At 37.3% G+C, this 21,736-nt stretch overlaps 1 protein-coding gene across 2 annotated transcripts in view; it reads left to right on the top strand.

The window, feature by feature from the left end:
• The window catches only part of LOC123633112 (prolyl endopeptidase), a 136,632-nt gene that overhangs the window by 44,409 nt on the left and 70,487 nt on the right, over nucleotides 1-21,736 (top strand). For both annotated transcript variants that reach the window (XM_045544099.1, XM_045544100.1), the window contains 2 exons: nucleotides 1,633-1,754; nucleotides 16,110-16,215. In XM_045544099.1, the coding sequence (XP_045400055.1) occupies nucleotides 1,633-1,754; nucleotides 16,110-16,215 (228 nt within the window). The remainder of the gene's footprint in view (nucleotides 1-1,632; nucleotides 1,755-16,109; nucleotides 16,216-21,736) is intronic.

Here is a 21,736-nt window from a genome sequence, read left to right as displayed (position 1 = left end):
CAGTGTGTAGCCTTTTCAGATTGGCTTCTTTCACTTAGTAATAATACATTTAAGTTCCTACATGTCTTTTCATGGCTTGATGGTTCATTTCTTTTTAGTGCAGAACTATGTTCCATTGTCTGGATGTACCTCAGTTTATCCATTCACCTACTGAAGGACATCTTGGTTGACTCCAGGTTTTGGCAATCACAAATAAAGTTGCTCTAAAAAAAATCTGTGTGCAGGTTTTTGTGTGGACATGTTTCCAACTCCTTTGGGTTAATACCAAGGAGCACGATTGCTGGATCGGATGTTAAGACTATGTTTAGTTTTGTAAGAAACCTTCAAAACTGCCTTCTGAAGCGGCTATACCATTAGTGGCTGTACCATTTTGTGTTCCCACCAGCAATGAATGAGAGTTCCTGCTGCTCCATATCCTAGCCAGCATTTGGTGCTATTGTGTTCTAGATTTTAGCTATTTTAATAGGTGTGTAATGGTATCTCATTGTTTTAATTTGTGTTTCCCTTATGATGTGTGATGTGGAGCATCTTTTCATATGCTTATCTGCCATCTGAATATCTTCTTTGGTGGGATGTCTATTAAGGTCTTTGGCTCAGTTATTTGTTTTCTTCTTGTTGGGTCTTAAGAGCTCTTTGTGTATTTTTGATAACAGTCCTTTATCAGCTATGTCTTTTGCAACTATTTTCTCCCAGTCTGTGGCTTGTCTTTTCATTCTCCTGACCATGTCTTTTGCCTAGCAAAAGTTTTTAATTTTAATAAAGTCCAGCTTATCAATCATTTCTTTCATGGATTGTGCCTTTTGTGTTGTATTTAAAAAATCATCACCAAATCCAAGGCCATCTAGATTTTCTCCTCAGTTATCTTCTAGGAATTTTATAGTTTTATGTTTTGTATTTAGGTCTTTGACCTGTTTTGAGTTAATTTTTGAGAAGGGTGTGACTTCTTGTCCAGATTTATTTTTTTGCCTGTGGATGTCCATTTGTCTCACACCATTTGTTGAAAAGACTGTCTTTGCTCAATTGAATTCCTTTTCTCCTCTGTCAGAGATCAGCTGTGGGTCTATTTCTGGGCTCCTTATTCTGTTCCATTGATTCTTTTGCCAATACTACATCGTCTTGATTACCATAGCTTTATAGGAAGTCTTGAAGTTGGGGAGTGTCAGTCCTCTGGCTTTGTTCTCCTTCCATATTGTGTTGGCTACTCTGTGTATTTTGCCTCTCCGTATAAACTTGAGAATCAGTTTGTCAATATCCACAAAATAAGTTTCTAGGATTTGATTGGGATTGCATTGAATCTATAGATCAAGATTGGAAGAACTGATATCTTGACAATATTGAGTCTTCCTATCCATAAGCATGGACTAGCTTCATTTATTTAGTTATTTTATTTCTTTCATCAGAGTTTTGTAGTTTTCCCCATATCTATCTTGTACATATTTTGTTAGATTTTAATTTCAAATTCCACTTGTTCATTACTAGTATATAGAAAAGCAATTGATGTTTATATATTAACCCTGCATCCTGCAACCAGATACTTAACTTTTAAATGTTTCTAGCATTATACAGTGTAGATGGAATAGATTTTTTTTAAATTGCTAACTGCAATTCAGTATACATTTTTAACTCCTTCAGGCACAGAAACATCCACCAATCTCCACCAAAAGCTCTGCTACCATGTCTTGGGGACCGATCAGTCAGAAGATATTTTGTGTGCTGAGTTTCCTGATGAACCTAAATGGATGGGTGGAGCTGAGGTATTGTATGGCTGGGAAATTTCACTCTCAATGACCGTGCCTCATGGATGTGTATATAAATGTTCTTATTATGTGATGATCGTAGTGGACGTGAAAGTCCTGTGAGTGAATATTCTTTTGTTAAAAAACCGGTATTTAAATTGACTCTTAATAATGAAAGTGGTAAACCTTTTAACTGTAGTCATAAAAGTACGCAGTAAAGTAAAAGATGAACATTTCAAAACTCAGAATCCTACTTCTCAGAGGTGAGCAGAGTAGCCTTCCATAAATTTTCATTTTACACATAAGTGAGAATGTCAGGGAAGAGGGATTGTATGTGTTTTGCTTTTTTACATAATTGTGCTCTTACTGTGCATATTGTGCACTTGTTTCTACATTAAAATAAGTATCTTTTAGACATTTTCTCATCTTATACATATTCATACATTCCTTGGGGTTTTGACAGTAAGCAACCTTTATTGAAGTTATGTGTTTTTCAAGTTACTGGCCCCAATTTTATTCTTTATTTTGAGAATCAACTGTAAAGAAACTTAGGAGTGCTTGGAGTAAGATTTTGACTTCTGTTAGTTCAATTTTTGTGTATTAAGACGTATATTTTGTTAAAGAGAAATACTCTGAATGTTTTAATATGGGTGGGAGATATTATCCCATTTTTAGTGGGAATGAAGAATCTGCTATAAACTTTTTAGCTGATTGAACCACTTACCTCTTCACTTGAAAGAATCGGAACTTTGGTAGGAAAGGGACGTTGAAAATTTTAACTTCTCATAGGTCTGGTTCATTGAGGGACAAAATAGGAATCTGTGGTATTGTAGTCCATGTGCATTGATACACTGTATTCCAAATTATCTTTCTATGTATTTATTTTGGTTTTCTAGACCAGAGGTCAGTAAACTGCTGCCCTTGGGCCAAATCTGGCCTGCTGCATGTTTTTGTAAATCAAGTTTTATTGCAACACGGCCACACCATTACGGCTTGCTTTTAAGCTGTAACAGCAGAGTTGGGTAGTTGCCACAGAAGGCCATGTAGCCCACAAAGTTGAAAATACTTACTATCTGGACCTTTGTATAAAAAGTTTATCAGATTTTAATGGAATATTTTTAAAATGAATTTATAGGACTTATATTTTATTAACTTGAATGTGTCCCTTTTTCAGGCTTTTTCTTTACCACCCTACCAGCTTTTCTTGTGCAGTTACTATTATCATTTTTCTCACATATTTATTTTTAATGGCCTCCCTGATGTCTATTGTAGATTGTTTCTATTAAGCTTCTGCTAACTACAGATATGGGTGATTATTTATAAAACAATAACATTTTTACTGTCTTCTGAGTGAAACACAATTAAGGAGATAAATATGCTACAAAAAAAATTAGAATGTTAAGTTCTGTGTATTTCTCTTCCTCTTTTTGGAAGGGGTGTTGATGGAGAAAACCTAAAATAGTATATTTTAATAATCAAATTTTATTCCCTCTGGAGTCTTCAGAAAATGAAAGACATGCTCTCCTGGAGAAATTTTTATGCTTCAAAAATAATAGTGTCATTGCAGCAGAACAACTTTAATCAAGGCAAAATTATTTGGTTGATAGAATAACATGAATATTGAAAATAAATGCCAAAATATCACTATATTTTAGCATGTATGTCTAAAAGGAAACAAGGACAGCCTTATAAGTGTAACTCTTAGATCTCTTTATTAGCATTTGGTTAAAGCACCTAGTTTCTCATGGTTGTTTTTTTTTTTTTTGAATTGTAGTGAAATATACATAACATAAAATTTACTATTTTATCCAAATTAAGTGTATGGTTCAGTGGCATTAAGTACATTCACATTGTTGCATAAACATTATCACTATCCATCTTCAGAAATTTTTTCATCTTGCAAAACTGAAATTCTGTACCTACTGAAGAATAACTCTCCAATGCCCCCTGCCACACTACCTGGCAACCACCATTCTACTTTCTGTCCCTTTGTATTTGATTATTCTAGGTACCTCGTACAAATGTCATCATACAGTATTTGTCCTTTTGTTACCGGCTTGCTTCCCTTAGCATAGTGTCCTCAAGGTTCATCCATCTTGTAGCATGTATCAGAATTTTCTCCTTTTTTAAGGCTGAACAATATTCCAGTGTATATATGTGACACATTTTGTTTACTTAGTCATCCACGGACACTTGGGTTGCTTTCCACAGCATTATTGTGAGTAATGCTGTGAGTAGCTAGTGTTTACAAATACAATGGAGACGTTCATATATGCATTTGCCATATGTGTAGTGTGTTCTAATTAGATAGGCAAATGAAAAGCAGATTTCAATAGTTAAGGTGGTCCTTCTATCCATTCATTAGATGTACACTCGACATAACTTGTCTAATATAACCTTTACCACAACTTTGAGAAGGAGGCGATCATTCCATGAATAAACAAATTAAAATACCTGCGGAGGTAACTACCTTGCAAGCTGTGACTGTAGCCGCCTGCTGGGTGTTTTAGGCTCCATAGCCACATCTCTTAAGCACTGGATGCCCTGCCTCCCTGGTTAAGGGGAAGGAGGGCACACAAAAATAGGAGCAAGGACTGATAAAGAATGGCAGTTAATGAAGAGTAGTTATCTCTACTGCACAGAAGTAATAAATGAAGTTGTTTAAAAAAAAAAAGCTAAAAGGACATATAAAGTGAGTTCTTTATGTTAGATCAGGGCCCTAATTAGTAAGTTATGCAAAGCAAGTCTATAAGAAAGCTAGTGGGCTTGGTAAACATAAAGCGGGGGTAGACTTTCTTAAGCTGTATTCCAGCTGCTTGCGTGGTCTTGTTGCCAGGGTTGGTTGGGCAGGTCTGGCTGGCTAGGTGACCATCCTTCCTTCCTAATCCAGCTATGTGTGATCTCATTCTGAGCCAGAAGGACCATCTTGCTACACAGAGGAGTATTCCTTGTCACTTAAACATGACTTTTATAGTTCTGCCAGTATGAAGCCTTTGGAAGCCTCAGGCTCATCCTGAATTGATGGTTCAGTTCTGAATCTTCAAATCAGAAAAATCTAGATCATGAAAAACATCTTGAAGCAGAAATTTCTTGTGCCCATCCAGGAAGTATGCTAGAACCAGGGGAGTCTAAGAAGCTGGTGCACTGTAGACCTGGCTAGACTGGAAATACCCTTGTCTGGAGATAGAGTAGCACTCAGGCCATTCCATGGAAGTGAAGCAAACAGTTTCGCAACAGCCTTTCTTTAGCAATTTACGTCTTGGAGAAAAGCAAAAGTCCTCCTTATAACTGCACACTAAAGGCATGTGCTGCAATTGTTGCTTTCATTTTTAAAGCACTTGTTTTTAGGATTGTCATAGAATTTTGTTAATGCATTGCACAGTGTCTGTGAATGGAGAGCCAGTGTTAGAGTGGGGGAAGTTTTGTTCTAGTCCCCTCTGTGTGGCCTTGGGCAGGTCACTTCATCTGTCCAAGTCTGTTTCCTTCGTTTCCTCCAGGGCCTTTTCAACTCTGAAAGTCTGTGGACAGAGGATCTATCATAGCATCTCCCAGGCTCCAGGGTGAGAACGTAGCTGCTGGGTGTGAGAGAAGCGGGACAGGACGCAGATGCGGGCTTTGTGGGCATGGCCGGAGAGCCCCGTGGGTGGAGACTGGGGTGTGTGGATTTCTCTGACTTGCTGCCCTCCTCCTCCCTTTGGCCGCCGCAATCCAAGTTCACCGAGAACTTCACTTTATACCTAGACACTGTCTCCTCGTGACTCGTCTGCTTCCTTCACTGACACCTCTGCCCTTCTGCACGGGCAGGTCTTTCTTGCCTTGATCAGGCAGAACTCACAAAGTGCCAGTCAGGAAGCAGCCATGGTTTTCCCACGCCTGCCTGTGACAGCGTGTCTACGCAGGATGCCTGCCTTCTGCCCCACAGAGCCCGAGCCTTCTGACACTTTTGGGTTATTAGAACTGATATTAAAGGCCCATTGCAGTCCACAACAAAACATGGCTCTCTCCAAATTATATACATGCTGCTTCCCTCTCCCCAGCTCAAGTTTGGCGAGTCTGTCTCCTTGCTCATTCATCCCGTCTTAGTTTGTCCAGTGGCTCCAAGGGGAGGAGACGTTATACGAGGGGAACCGGGTTTTTGCTCACAGGGAGCTGCTTGTCTCGGCTGCTCGCCATCATGGTGTGTATCCAGACACTGGCTCCCCTATGGCATCTTTGTGTAGTGAGTCCCCTCAATTTTGGGAAGCTCTGTGCTTTTTTGTTCCCTGATATGGATTATAAAGTCTCTGGCTGCCCTTATGCACTGACCCACTCTCTGCTGTGTCCCCTTTCTTGTGCCTCCCGTAGGCTGTTCCATCCTGGAAGCACCGCTGTGTTGCCCGCTGCCCTCCTCACTGGCAGCCAGGGCCGCTGGCCGCCCTCAGCCCTCCTGTACACGCCCAGACTTCTGGGCTCAGGAGTGAGAGCTGCCCCGGGGCCTCAGGGTGTAACCTGAAACAGGCTGGCACTTGGCTTGGCCAGACAGAGATGTCAATTATTATCTAACATAGACTATGATGCCTTACTTAGTTGAAGGGCAGGGTTGTGGGAGGATAGAAGCTGTCAAGTTTTAAAAGATTCTATGGGACCAAAAATAAATAAATTAAGTGAATTGTGAGCCTTTGGAAAAAGCAAACCCAAGGAAATCTAACATTTTGAGGCATTGTTCCCAGCAGAGGGTGCTCTAGAATGAAGATTGTGAAAATGTGTTGATTCCCTTTAGAAAGGATTAAAGAGAAAATGCCCAGCTCTGTGATTATCTAGCTAAATCCTATATAGAAAACGTAATTCTCTTCTACCTAATTCTTACAAAAGGTTTTTTCCAAAGGTAATTCTAGATCTTAATATTTGTCACATATCTCCATAAGCCATTTTATATCTTTACTTTTATCCCCTAGTAATTAAAAAATATATATTTATGTTACTCATATATTAATGTGCAGAATGCATTCATTGGCTGACACGTGACTCATAGTAGGCACGCATGAATGTTAATTTCCTGGCTCTCCCCACTTCCTCTGATGAAGTTCATGCACACGGAGACCCGCAAGGCCTCGCCTTACAGAGCATGCGCAGAAAAGTCGCGCTGCCTCCTCTGCCCCTGCCTTGTTGGGTATTTTTGACGTGGTTTAGCAGCCCTCTTCCTAGCTGGCACAGGCCATACATTAATTCCTCCAGTGCTTAGTAAGCCCTTCCCTGGTGTCCACCACTGTTTTCTCTGTCATTAGCACTGCCGTATATAATACTTATCATGCTGATTAGTTCCCAAGAAAATCTCAGCAGTGTAGTTGGGAAGGCAGAAAAGTCAGGGAGCCAACCTGGAGGCCTGGATGTGAGTAAAGCAGGAAGGCCGTGTTGCTCATTGTACATAAAACAGCTCCTGAAAGGAGCAAGTTGTTTTTGTAGTAAAGATGTTGGATTTGCTGATAAGTCACTTCTTTCACCTGAGCCCAGGTATTGCTCAGTAAAGGAAAAAAGGAAACAAACAGTAGATTTTTGAGTAACCAAGTTTGTTTGCCAGACAAACCACCAGGTAGATTAGAAACAGAGTGCTATGTCATGGTAAGACCTACATTATTATATTATTTTGAATATTTTTTTTTCCTTAGAATTTTCTGTTTTATCTGTTTCTGGCATGCCAATCAACATATCGTATGTTTTGATTAATTTCTTTTTTTCCCCCATTGCTATAGTACCACACTGTACTGAGAAAGCTGCGTAATTTGATTTAATGCCTACCTATTAGAAATATTTATGTTAATGCATACTCACACGTGCATTTGGCTACTCCTGCATTTCTGTTACTGACAGTCTCTTATTTTTATTATTAATACAGATCCATAAATGAGTCTTATATATGATAAGTCATCATTGCAGGTGGTTAGTTGGACATTTAAATGTTTTCTTAAATTTAGTGTTGGAAAAATAATATTAAAGGGATGTTGTTATGATTTGCAATTATTATGAAAGGAATCCAAAAGGGTCTATAAAATAAATTTGATAGTTTCCTGCTCTGAGAGTAACATGATTAACTCTGAAAGCTATTAAAATCCATTTTCACTCCTTTTGTTAATTTCCAGGGCAATTTCAAGTGTCACTGCTTTTTAGTATACTTTTTTAATACACAGTTAATTCTTATATTGTAATATATAAAAGAAAATACTTTCTTCAATTTGAAGAAGTTCATGTAGATTCAAATTATGAAAAATATTTTTCCACCCTATTTTTGTTAGATTCTAAATGGAAAAAATTATATTAAAGAAATTTCAGGTCCATGAAAATTGGTTATTAACACAAGACCACATGACTCTGGAGTTCAGTATTCCAGCATAAAATAGCTTACAAGTTTTTCTTTGAAAATGGTGTGTTTGATGAAAGCCTACATAGTCTGTATATAAACACTGGTTTTTCTGTCCTGTTTTTTTGAAGGGCAAATAACTGTAGATAGTTAAAGGATTGAGAGTTTAAAACATTAAGTGTTTTTCTGTTAATTTTCTCTTAACATAAGATGCATGAAGCATTATTAATATTATTTAGTATTAGGACTGAGAATAGCCAAATTCATTGGCTTAAAAATTTTTATTATGCTAGTAATGATAAATATTATAGGTTTATTATTTAGAATATAATACCCATTCTCCAGAGAAACTGTTATATTGACATATTAGTGTCTATTTCACACTTATTTCTGAAGATTTATGGATATGTTTATATATATATATATATACACACACATATAAAATCGTCAAATGACCTGGTGGTCCAGCTGATGACTTCTTGTGAAAATGGACTAGCTTGATCTACACTCTGGTCTGAATGAATCACCATCACACCTACGTGAGGCATTAACTGAAGGCGTTTTTTAAAACATTTATTTGGGACTAGATTCCCCTGAAGGGTACTCTGGTTGTTGCTTATCTCTCTAAATTCCATGGGTTTTCAGTTCTTGGGTTTATAGGAGTTATATTCCCGAATATGCTAACTTGCCTAAATTATGTTTGTTGGACCAGCACATGTGAACCTAACAGAATAAAGTATAAAATATATACTCCAATAGTTTGATGTCTAATCAAGAGCTTTCTTGGTAAATACTACTATCTCAGTGTAGCCTGATACTATAGTATACACAGTTAGAATTTGTTAATGAATTAATGTGGCTTCTTTAATGAAAATATAAAGTACAGTACCCCATACTTTATGCCCTGCCTTTTGATAAATGTAAATGTGTGTGACAGCTGTTATTGGGTGCCCTCTTCAAAGGTAGAAGCCAACACTTACAAACATTTCCTCAGGGTAGCATAAAATGTTCCAAGGTAAGAAACCACAAAGTTTAGAGGGAAACACCTCTCCCCATTCCTCTGACCGTGCAGAGGAATTTTTTTCACTTGGTTTTTCAATGGCAAGACGAGAGAGGGTGATTGCAGCTTAGCGGATTCGCAGCCCTACAAGTGTGCACCTTATCAGAAATAGTTGCTCTCTTGGTTCTCCGTCTGTTGTCTCTTGTTCCATTTCTAGTTGCTTCAGACCTCAGGCGGGGAGAAGTGTACTGTTTGCTGGGCCTGCCCAGGACACTGAGTGGGAGGCCAGTAGCTGTGGGCCGTGCTCTTCTAAGCCCTGCATATTTAGAGGGTATTGTTGATGCCTTGCATGCTGTCCCAGGTCAGGCTCCCTGAGAAGCAGACTCTGAGATAGAAATTAGCGTTCTGAAAGTTTCATGGGTGTGCTTGTAAAAATCTCTGCCTGTGTGGAGAGTAAAGACAGCAGAAGGAGAAGCTGAACTATGATGTCATCATCACAAAAGTGTCAGCCAGTCTACAAGGAGCTCTCAAGCTAGGTGAGCCCTTCAGCATTGAACTTCCTGGAGGATGAGGGGTCTAGGCCTTTACTGCCCTGTATAAACCAGTCATTGTATGTGGATGAATGCAAAAGAATGTGTGACCTTGGAGTGGTGACTCTTCAATTTAAGGATAAATCCCGGAGAGGTTGTCAGGGGAAAGACTGTCTGTTCTCAATACCTAGCAGCCGGGGCAATGAGAGTTTCCATCCGAGAGGGCAGCCACCACAGACGGCATCCGCTACACATGCCAGCCTCTGCTGGTGAGATGTATGCTTGGTAGCAAATGGATGTAGCCTGAGTACATGTTCTCTGTAGCTCTCTGTACCCAATACCTACACAAACCATAAGTTGAGTTGTAAAAATGGAAAATTTCAAGCAACCACTTTTAGGAGACTTCTACTTCTTTAATAATCAATTAGGAGCCATTCCCTCCCAAAAGGCTTCCAGATCTCTTCTTCCTCCTGGCTCCCCTCCCTGTTAGATGCCCCTCTCTGGTACTCTGATGATACTTTGTACTTCTTGCTGTTAGTGTTTTGCAACATTTGTGTGTGTGTGTGTGTCTGTGTATCTGTATCTGTCAGTCTCTCTCTCCCACCTGAGCATGAGTCCTTGAAGGCCCTATCCTGTAGATCTGTGTGTTCCAGAACCTGGTTCAGCAGCAGACACTTGGTAGACCCTCAGTAAATGTTGGTCGAACAGGCTTAGCTCTGAGGCTAACCATCCCCCACCCCCACCCAGTAGTGGACAGCTATGTTTGGTGGCATTTGTTAAATCCTGTCTTTGGTAGAGGAGATGGAAAGTTGGCTGGAGATGGTAAGTTGACCTAGATTCTCCTGTTAAGAACAGCCACCTTTGTTAACAGTGGCTGCGTTCAACCTTATCCACCCTGGGCAGCCAAGGAAAGAGGGAATTACTCCCTAAAGTCTGGAGGTGAGCACTCCGCTCCTCCCACCTTCAGGAGACAGGCCTTTGTGCCAGCACCAGGGGCATGGCTTTTGGCTTTGATTTTTTTGTTAATCTCCCAAGTGTGTGTCTGGTTATAGAAAATGAAAAGCTAAGTACCAGTGAGTTACCAAATGTTAATTATCCCATTTGTAGAATACCATATTCTTTGTACATTTAGATTTTTTCCTTGTTCAAATACTTTTATCAATACAGATGTCAGTACACTCGTTTTTAGTTAACATTTTCTAATTACATATAATCAGTGCTCTAAATGTAATTCAACAAATGACTTCAGAATTAGATTGTGAAAGTGACCTGCATATTAAAAATTGACAGTAACAAGAATGGTAAAGAGTTTTAGCTTTGATCCCTATTAATATTGTTAGGAATGCAAGTAATAGATTTAATATCAGCAAGTGTAAATGTTTCATTTATAGTGATTCTTAGAATTTTGCTTTTGTTGATGGTTCATTTACATAAATGATAGATTTTCATGAAATGAAATCATTTTGACGTAAGGAAAATTGCTTAACATGGACATAAAATAGAAGGAATCTGTGAAAAGCATAGATTTAGGAATTACACATTTCATAATTGGTCAGGTTAATATTATTTATTATACCTCTGTTGCAAAAAGTCACTGTTTTTGAATCAGAATAATTGATTTCAGAGAGCACGGTTATTCCAGCTAATGTCTTGTTGCTTAAGGAAAAGCCAACAGTATTTTATGAACTGGAATTTATCCTGTTTTAGGAAGGCCTGATGGGCCCGTGGCTCTCCTGCTTTTTTGTTTTCCTTATATCTGACTTTCAGGGAGGTCACTTTATTCTGTTAGCATTCAGTTGTCCTTCCTGCCAATAGGATTTTTGTCTTTCCTCCCAGCAATTTCCAAAATTCATCTTTAAAATTGCCTTGAAATAGTCTGAATGTGAGACTGCAAGTTTGTGTTGCTATTGATAAAATTTTAGTGGAAGAAGATGTATTCTTTATCTGTGTGCTTCAGGGTGACAGTGACTTTGAAATGGTTTTGAGGTTTGAGATCTTGAGCATTTGAAAATTCAGAGTTGTTTCCAGTTAAGCAAATTTTAGTGGCTATGGAACATCTCCAGATTGTGATAAAGAGAATTATAGTGAAGAAGACTGACTTTATTGGCATTCGGTGTACCTTGGGACTTCCTGCCTTAGATTAAATATAAACTGCTATAACTATTTAGTCCAGCCAGAAATGCTGAGAAAAACTCATTAGATGTGCTTGAGACAGCTGTCGTTGAAGGTTTGGTGTGGTTCTTGCGGTGAATTTTACTGCCCTGTCTTTCTGTTGACTGAATCACTATATCTGAATTAGCCATCATTTATGATTAATGTAGCATGACTTTAAGGACTAAGCTATAAAGATTCTGTCTTTATCTAAAGGACAAGAGAACAAAAGTATGAAGTATTGCCAATGAAACTGCTTTCAATTATTTAATAAAATTATAATTATGAGGTTGCTGATGATATTCTTAACACAGGCTGGTTTAAAAATAAGGCGGAACTAAAATTCTAAACATTGGTTTATTAGTCATGTATATTAAAAGCTTAAGGAAAGCAGAATATAACTCCCAAATCAGAGAATAAAAAGTACAATAAAAAGAGGAAAGAAGGAAAAACAAAAGTAAATAAAACATTCCAACTTATGAATATAGAAGCCAGTAAATCAACAGTAACCTATAATGAATGTAAAAATACAGATTTTTAGATTGGTTTTTAAAAACTAAATCAAATTGTGTTCATTTGTAAGAGACCCACTTAAGACATAATAACAGATTTTTGTTTCTGGCCATGATGTTGTAACTGGCCCTAGACTAGCCTTCCTGCTGTATACAGATAGAAAACTGCAAAATAGACAAAGCAGATGATTTTAGATATTGGTCAACAGGCAGCACAGGGCTGATCCCTGAGAGAGGTGAGTCCTACAGGTGCCCCAACTTTCTGCCTAAAGGTATTCTTTGGACTCTAGGGGAAAGAGGAAGAACTCAAAGTATTACAGTCTCGCTGAACTAAGGATCCAAAGGTTGGAATTCAGGGAGACTGGATCCGCCGGAATTTGCAGGACACAGTACCAAAAGGAGGGAACTACCCACTAATAGTCTCAGAAATCTGCCTTGGGATCCCCTTATATTTTGGGCCAGTAAATGATGTGTACATTACATAAGACTCCATGATTCAAGCTAAGAACAGCTATCAGGGAGCTCTAAACTGGCAACTACCCCAAAGGTTTAGGGAGACTTTCACATTTTGACCAGTGAGAGTGGAAAGACATGATGAATACTCAGGCTAGTCAGTAGAGACCCCAGCGAGGCCATGCCTTAGGAGTAGAGTTGTAGACCTTACCCAACAAAGATTGAGAACAAGCCTTGAATGGATCAAGCTAAACCACCAGCAAATTGACTGCCTCAAACATTTTACAGGCAGACCAGAAAAAAAAAATCCAGACAACATTCAAAAGTCCAGAATCCAATAAAAAAAGTTACTAGATGTGTAAAGAAGCAAAAAACCGTGACTTACAACCAAGGAGAAAAATTAGCCAATAGAAACAGATCCAGAACTACCAGTAGAATTAACATACAAGAGGACTTATTAAAAGCTGTTATAAAAATATTTTTTAAAGATTTTTAGAAGATATTAATGTAATGAGCAAATAAATGGAAAATATAAAAAAGAACCACATATTCTTCTAGATACAAAATAAACTCTGAAATGAAAAATTCTTTGGATGGGCTTAACAGCATTTTAGATACAATAAAAAAATATCAGTGAGTTTGAAGACAAAGCAATTGAAACTAAACCACAAAGGAAAAAAAGCTGAAACAAAAATATACACAGTCTCGTTGACCTGTGAACAATACCAAGTGATGTAATATTTGAAGCCCTAGTATAGGAGTAAGGAGACAGAAAAATACACATGTGGGAAAAGTAGCTAAAAATGTTACAAATTTGGTAAAATACACAAACCCACAGATCCAAGAAGCTCCATAAATCTCAAACAGGCTACTACAGCAAAGCCCATTACAGTATAACCAATTTTTGGAAAACCAAAAATAACAAGAAAATATTAAAAGCAGCCAGGGAAGAAAACACATTACATATAGAGAAACAAAGGTAAGAAATGACACCGACTTCCCATCTGAAACAGTGCAAGTCAGAAAACAGTGGCAAGATACCTTCTTAATAAGGCTTACCTCCACTGCCATATTTAATACTATGGTCCCCCAGCACATCCCGTCTCCCTTACCCCGACCTGTTCATATTCTCCGTGGAACTTGTCATTTTATAATATACTGCATAATTCCATACTTATGCATTTGTCTCCCTTATTAGAGTAACATTTTTTCCTGATTGACTCTGGTACATCTTTAACACCTAGAAAAATGTTTCACACATAATAATAGCTGCTTAGCAAATAAATACTTATTGAATGAGCAAAGAATATTTGTTGATAAGTGTATTAGGCAGGGTTCTCCAGAGCAAAACAACCAATAGGACTGTGTGTGTGTGTGTGTGTGTGTGTGTGTGTGTGTGTGTGTACACATATAGAGGATTGTAAGGAATTGGCTCTGATGAATATGGAGGCTTGGCAAGTCCTAAGTCTGCAGGGCAGGCTGGCAGGCTGGAGACTAAGGGAAGAGTGCAGTTAAGATCAAGGTGTCTGCGGGCTGAATCCCTTCTTACTCAGAGGAAGTCAGTCTTTGTTCTCTTAAGGCCTTCACCTGATTGGATGAGGCCCACCCACCTTATGAAGACTAATCTGTTTTACTCCAGTTCTACTCATTTCAATGTAATCCCATCTAAAAAATAACCTTCATAGAAATATCTAGAATAATCTTTGACCAAATATCTGGGCACTGTATTCTAGCCAAGTTGGCATATAAAATTAACCGTCATAATAAGGGTGTGGAAACACAGGAGCTCTCGTATATACTGCTGCCAGGTAAGAGTGTAAGTTGGTACAGCCACTTTGGAGAATAATTTGGCAACATCTAATAAAGTTGAAATATGTGTGCATGTCCTGCCACTGAACAATTTTGCTTCTAGTTACCTACCCTGGGAAGCATTTTAGATCACAAACATGTTCAAAAATTTTCCAAAGGATTGTTTGTAGTAGTAAGAAAATGGAAATAATCTTTTTTGGGGGGAGGGAGCGGTTTGCATTTATTTATATAAATTTATGGAGTACAAGGGTAATTTTGTTACATGGATATATTGCATAGTGGTACAATCAAAGCTATTAGTGTACCTATCACCTGAATAACATGCATTGTATCCATTAAGTAATTTGTCATCATCCACCCCTCTTCTGCCCTCTCACTCTTCTGAGTTTCCATTGTCTATCATGCCACATTCAAAGTCCATGTGTATACATTATTTAGCTCCCACTTATAAGTGAGAACATGTGTTATTTGTCTTTCTGCGTGAGTTGTTTCACTTAAGATAATGGCCTCCAGTTCTATCCATGTTGTTGCAAAAGACATGATTTCATTCTTTTTCATGGCTGAATAATATTCCTGTGTGTATGTGTGTGTGTCACATTTTCTTTATCTGGTCGTCCGTTGATGGACCCTTAGGTTGTTGATTCCATATCTTTGCTATTATGAATAGTACTGTGATAAACATACAAGTGCAGGTATCTTTCTATTATAATGATTTCTTTTCCTTTGGGATTGCTGGATCAAATGGAAGTTCTAAAGAAAATAGAAATGATCTGAGTGTTATTGGTAGGAAGAGGGATCAATAAATTGTGATATATTATAATACTGTACAGCAGTTAAAATGAATGAAGGCATTTACATATATCAACATGGATTAATTATAAAAATTATATTAAATGAAAAAATTAGTTGCAAAAGGATGTATATAATTTGATACCATTTGTATCACTTTTGTCAACTCAAAACAATAATATATTGTTTATCGTGTTCGATTTTTGTCTAGATTCTTTGTGCTACATAAGATTCTGCTGTTTTATACTAAAAAAGAAATTCCCAGAAGCACAGGTCTTTTTCATTTCTGAGATCTTCTGGTAGAAGTGACTGAAAATAAAGTGTTGTTCAGTAGAAACTCGTTAATGTGACCGATGTGACTCACAGTGAATTTCTTGCATCTATACCCATTTTGCTAATTCTTATTTAAAACAACAACTTTTAAGTTATGTCACCCATGAAGAAACCTTACAGTCAAGGATATTATATTCAAAATGACAGATGCACATATTTTCAATTTAAGGAATAGATTAGAAATTTAAATAAAAATTTCATTGAAGTCATTATGACATTCAACTATATCTACTAATATTTTCTACTTAAATAATCCACTATGTTTTGTTAACTGTGATTAAGAGTGAAATAAGTTAAATTGATGTTCATTTTTTTATTTCAAATAACTCTATCAGATCATAAGTTTGGGGTGAAGTCACTACATTTGAAAGTAAACGTTATTTCTTTACTTAACATTTAACAATGTTCTCACAAAAAATATATTCTAATTAGTCCCTTGCACTATTTTTGTTTCCTTCATAGTTATCTGATGACGGCCGCTATGTCTTGTTATCAATAAGGGAAGGCTGTGACCCAGTAAACAGACTCTGGTACTGTGACCTACAGCAGGAATCCAATGGCATCACTGGTAAGTTATTTTTCAGATGCTGATAATTGCAAGAAACTCCATTAAAAAACAATTATTTTGGTCTTCTAATTAATTTCCCAAGAAACCTTCCATTCTACATCATATCAGTTAATATGATTTTTTTCTTTCAGTACTATTCCATAAAATGAGGAAAAATTGAATGAAACTGTTGGCTTTAGCATTTTCTCTGTAGATTGGGATTAACCATAGTTTCTGCACATGCCTGAAAATATCCTGTGAGTATTGCAGATGAATAGTGTAAAGGCCCTTTGGTCTGTAAAATATTATATTAACAACTATTTAGATGTAATGGTACAAATGGTCACAGGCAAGGGTTATTAGAACAGTGAGAATTTATTAGATTGACAGGTAGTCAGTACAGTTGTTCCTCAGTACTGAGCCACGTGCAAAAGAACAGCTTGCTTTTGCTTCCTAAAGCCTTACATTGTAAGGATAAGCTAGAACCAACCAGTTACAAGTTCTGGAGATGGCTCATTTTCAGTGTAGTTCTCTTCCAGCATCTCTATCAAACCAGCACTATCATCAGGCATTAAAGCTTTTTACCCACACAGTTCACTATGCTGAAAATTCTCAGGCCCAGAAATTGTATCAGATACATTGGTACCCAGATAAGGGCACTAAACTATTTATACCGTGTTCTAGTTAATGAAAAATACATATAATTTAGAGATGGTCGACATAGATTTTCAAAATATACCATACAGAATGCATTTCTGTAATAATTTATCCATTTCATTATTAGTATCTAATCTATATTACATTATGATACAAAAATAGTATGTCTGATCGGGCATTACATCACTTTTAAAATTCTCTGTGCAAGATCCACATCCTAACATTTTTAGTTACTACAGAGCACCATTCACACATATAGCAGCATGAAGTCAGCAACTTTTATTCTAGTATTAAATGTATATCCATTTAATAAAACCATGTATTTTTTTCTATTAAAATGAAATAGATACACCCATTTTGGTCACAAGAAACCAGCATCAACCACATCAGTGTTCGCATACTCTGGCAGGAACAAACCACCACTCTAGTCTTGAGTTGCAAGTCTAGGTCTGCATAGAACTGAGCAAAGCTTTTAAGATTGAATCGGAATGAAACAGTGACAGCAGACGTCACAGTGTCATTATCCTGTATTCATGTTCCTTTATGATTCTGAGATGGTGGGAAAGATTTTACCTTTCTCCATTTTATTAAAAATTCTGATTACGGTGTTCTTCCTCAAGGAAGTACTGTATTTATTTTCTGTTTATAATTTTGTTATATCTTTAAATTATTATCCTGGCTTGTGTTTTTAAAAGATTTAAGTTAACAAATTAAAAAACATACAAATTGCTATCCATCTACATATTTATATACAGAACTGCTATTGCTATATGCACATCAATAAGAGATAGTAATACTTTGAATGGAACTTTCAAGTGCTGGCAAAATTCATGGAAACTCTTTGTTTTCTCCCTAACCTCTGGGTCCTTGTCTTTCTCTCCCCCTCCCCCCACATTGTCATTGCAGTGTTAGAGAAGAGGGTGTGCAAAAGGAAGTACAAGGAATTCCAAAAGGAAGACAGTCACTGGAGTCTCAAAAACTAAATTCTAGTCAGTGCGGCCATGAATGAACGTGAAGAAGAAAAAGGGAAATATCTAAGGAAGCCCTTAATGGCTATTATGCATTCAGAGTATAAGACTGACTTACAGAATAAGTCAGGTCCTGGCCTGCCTTCCTCGATCTCTCCTTAAGTTACTAGACAGTTGTCTTTGCTTCTTGGGGTGGTTTTTGTGCAGCTTAAATGAAGAGGCCAGCATGCAGCAAGCACTCAGTAAACGTCAGCAATGATTATTTTCTAAGTTGTTCTCTTTTTTCCTAAGTCTTCCAGAGGAATTTTAAGATTATTGCATGATTGATGATTTGAAATAAATCCAGCTGCGAGGACTGTGTGGAAACCTAAATTTATTTGAGATTATATCTCTTGGAGTCATGCAGGACTCACACATTTCTTATTAAAGCTATTTCTGGATATTTTATGTTTGTGAGGTATTGATGGTTTCTGAATGTATCCATGGAGGCTTAAAGAAGCAGAATGAGTAGGAGATAAAAAGAGATTTATTACAAAGAATGAGCTTACATGACTGTGGGGGCCATTTAAGTAAGTCTGAAATTCGTAGGGCAGGGATCAGACAGGGCAGACAGACTGACACTGCTGTCCATAGGTAGAATTTCTTCTCTGGGGAAGCCTCAGCTCTGCTCTTAAGACCTTTCAACTGATTGAGTCGGGCTTACCTGGATTATCTAAAGTCAACTGATTGTGGACTTTAATCACACCTACAAAATTCTGTTACAGTAACACCTAGATTAGTATTTGATTGATTAACTAGGGACATTACCTAGCCAAGTTAATTGCAAAAAGACCATCACAGCAACTTCATGGAAAACCACATGGAGGGTAACAGAGCAAACAAGTCTTACGATACTAACCTGATTTCATTTATTCTAAGGTTACTAAACTAATCAGTGTTTGGACTGCATTGAGACATTTGGAAAAGTCTGTCATACCCTGTGGACAAGAAAGCAAAATTCGAGGTGAATAATAAAATAGGATTTGAAGCCATTGAGCTGCATAGTTATAAACTGGATCATCTTGGAGAGCATTCTGCAGTGATTGCTGCCAGGTTCCAAGTGTAGTGCTAAGCCTATCATCTTTTTCTAATTATTGCTTTGCTAGCATTAAATTTGTGTATAACATAAGCTTCAGAGTAGTTATTCTTTTGAGTGGCGGTCCTGGGATTCTGAAAGCTCTTGACAGTTGCAAATGGATTGACCAAACGGATATCAGCTTTCACCCTTAGGTTTAAATGTCAGTTGTGCAAGATAGGATTAGAGAAATTCTATTTGTTTGTTTTTCAATTGATTGCTGGGTCATTGTGAGTCAGATAGGATTATGACTATTTAAGGAAACAAGTACTATATGTGAGTGCAACTATTGAAGAGATTAAGTAAATTTAGTCTATAAAAGGTGAGATAGCAGATTGAGATAGTAACCATTAAATTTTTTAAAATAGTTTCTATTAATTACAGTTGGACATATTGGGACAATAACCATAGCCTTTCAAATCAGATTTGAATTTAAATATTAGTTCTACCACTAAATAACTGGTGACCCTAGAAAAGTGTTTTTTCTCTCTCTCTTAATATTTCCATATCTGCAAATAGGGAAATAATATTTACTGCACAGGGAATTGTGAGGAATAATGAAAATACAAAGCAAAGGGCTTAGCAGAGTTCCTAGCATACAGTGGCTTCTCTAGTATTCCTTCTTTCTTTTTTTCTTTGTTTCTTGACTAAAAGGGGAATATGTAGAATCACCATACTTTAGTTTTAGGTAGCTTAGAAAACTAGATTGAGGACACCCTGGAAAAAAAAAAAAAACTCTCTTCATTTCAGAGCTTCTCTAAATACAGATTTTTGAATTAACTTGTTTTCTGCAAAACCAGATTCATAGTCAAAAGAGTCTTTTCATCAAAGGAAACATAAATAGATGTGCTTCTAGTGGGAGACTGTGAGGGATAATGTGTAGTTCTGCAGGTTGGTAATTGAAAATTCAGGGTTTGTATACCCAGTTGGTGACTGTGACTACCTCCCAGAATCTTTTTGTGCGACTCCTTTACCTGCACCCCCATTTTTGTTATTTTTAAATTAGAAGAATAATTAACATTTAACTTAAATGCTAAATGCACTAGTTAACTTAAATGTTAGATGACTTCAGCCCGAATAACTGGTGACTGAAAACTAAATCCAGTGTTATAAAACCTCTAATTTTACATTATTAAAATCTATACCTCTTTTGATAACCTTAAAGCCTTTCAGCTATGATTTTAATCCTTTTTCCCCTAAAAGCAAAGGAAATTATCAGCATTTTTCATATAAATTAATTTTGTATATATTAGAACATCACGAAATTGCCTTTCTTGAGAACTAAGTAATTTCACTTAGGTGGCTCTTGTGTCACATTTCTGTCATCTTTGTCTCCCAAGAAAACCTTCTGCCTGTGTGCATTTGGAAATGAGAAGCACACAAAAAAGTGGCCCCTGGCAATTTAATATCGTATTAATAGAAAAAGACAGCACATAGGGAGAACAGAACTGCATAAATACAGGATGGAAAAAAATCTTAGAATGTTGAGAGTTAAATGAGATCTCTGTGAAACTGGATTCATTTTGTCGTGTAAATTTGAATTTCTGGTCTCTCGCTGGCTGGCTGTCTTCCTGCCCTCTGCCTTGTAAGGGCAATCCCTTTCCTGTTAGCCTTTGCCTCTCTTTGGAGAACTTCATTTCCGCCATTTATATTTGCAATATTTTTGCTTAAGAATAATATGAATATGTTTGTTACAAACTGTAGATCACATCCTTTCCCCAGTAACTAGTTGAGGCTGGTGGTTGCTGCTTGTCCGTACCTTTTCTGACAGGTCATTCCCATGACTCACCTCAGTCATAACTGCGTGGAGATGGCATTAGGCCCATCATCTGGGCGTTAGACGTTTATGTAATTTTTCAACTCTTCAAAACAGCTAAGCGGGTCTTCTGCAAAGAGTATCGCACTGTTTTCTCCGCTGGCTACCAGAGAAACGTGTGGAGTCACTATCTTCTTGCTTTGGGAGAAGAGAGATTTTTGCCACGGAGGTTACCAGGCTTCCTTGTGATTTTGGTGGATACTGTCTTGCTACAGTCGCCCCTTCTGTTTTCCTTTTCTCTCCGTACAAAAGCACTTTGTGTGGAGATCTGTGGGCGGCCTGAGATCAGGGACCTTACCTGACTTGTTCCCTGTGGAGTCCCCAGCCCCTAGAATAGCCCTGTTGGACTCATAGTAGGTGTGCATCCGCTTGTCTCCAGCGATGTCACTGGTCCCTTCAGGGTTCCTTGTGCTAAGATGACCCTGCTTGATAAGCATCCTCTCTCTGTAACTCTTACTTTACTTTCAGTCATGTTGAATATTTACCCCTGTGGCCGCCTAAATTTTTAATTAAATTTTTATTCTTTATTAAACTCTAAGGATGATGGGCTACAGATCGTATTTTTTCAGTCCTGTATATTATATAAGCAGAAGATTTCTGTTTCTCTTAACTTTGTTGCGTGTTTAAAACCAGAAGTGAAGCAGCATCAAGGTATTATTAAGGACATCAGGCTAGCATGACATTTCATTAGTTCTGCAACAGAAAAGACAGCTGAGTCTTTTCTCCTGTGATTTTTAATGTGATTCATGCCTGCATATTAGTTGAAATTAATCATTTTGAACCTTACAAGCAAATAAGTTTTCTGGATTTTCTTAGTTATATTTTCTATACTTTCCTAATCAAGACTATTTCTTTTGAAGTGTGTGTATGTATACATATATGTATATATATATACATATATGTATATATACACACACACACACACACACTTTGTTTCCTACGTTTGCTATAAGAAATCCTATTTTAAATATATATAAAGTTGCTTCA

Source organism: Lemur catta, chromosome 2 (assembly GCF_020740605.2).
Source record: "Lemur catta isolate mLemCat1 chromosome 2, mLemCat1.pri, whole genome shotgun sequence".
In the NCBI taxonomy this organism is placed as follows: domain Eukaryota; kingdom Metazoa; phylum Chordata; class Mammalia; order Primates; family Lemuridae; genus Lemur; species Lemur catta.
This window is presented reverse-complemented; position numbering and strand designations above follow the sequence as displayed.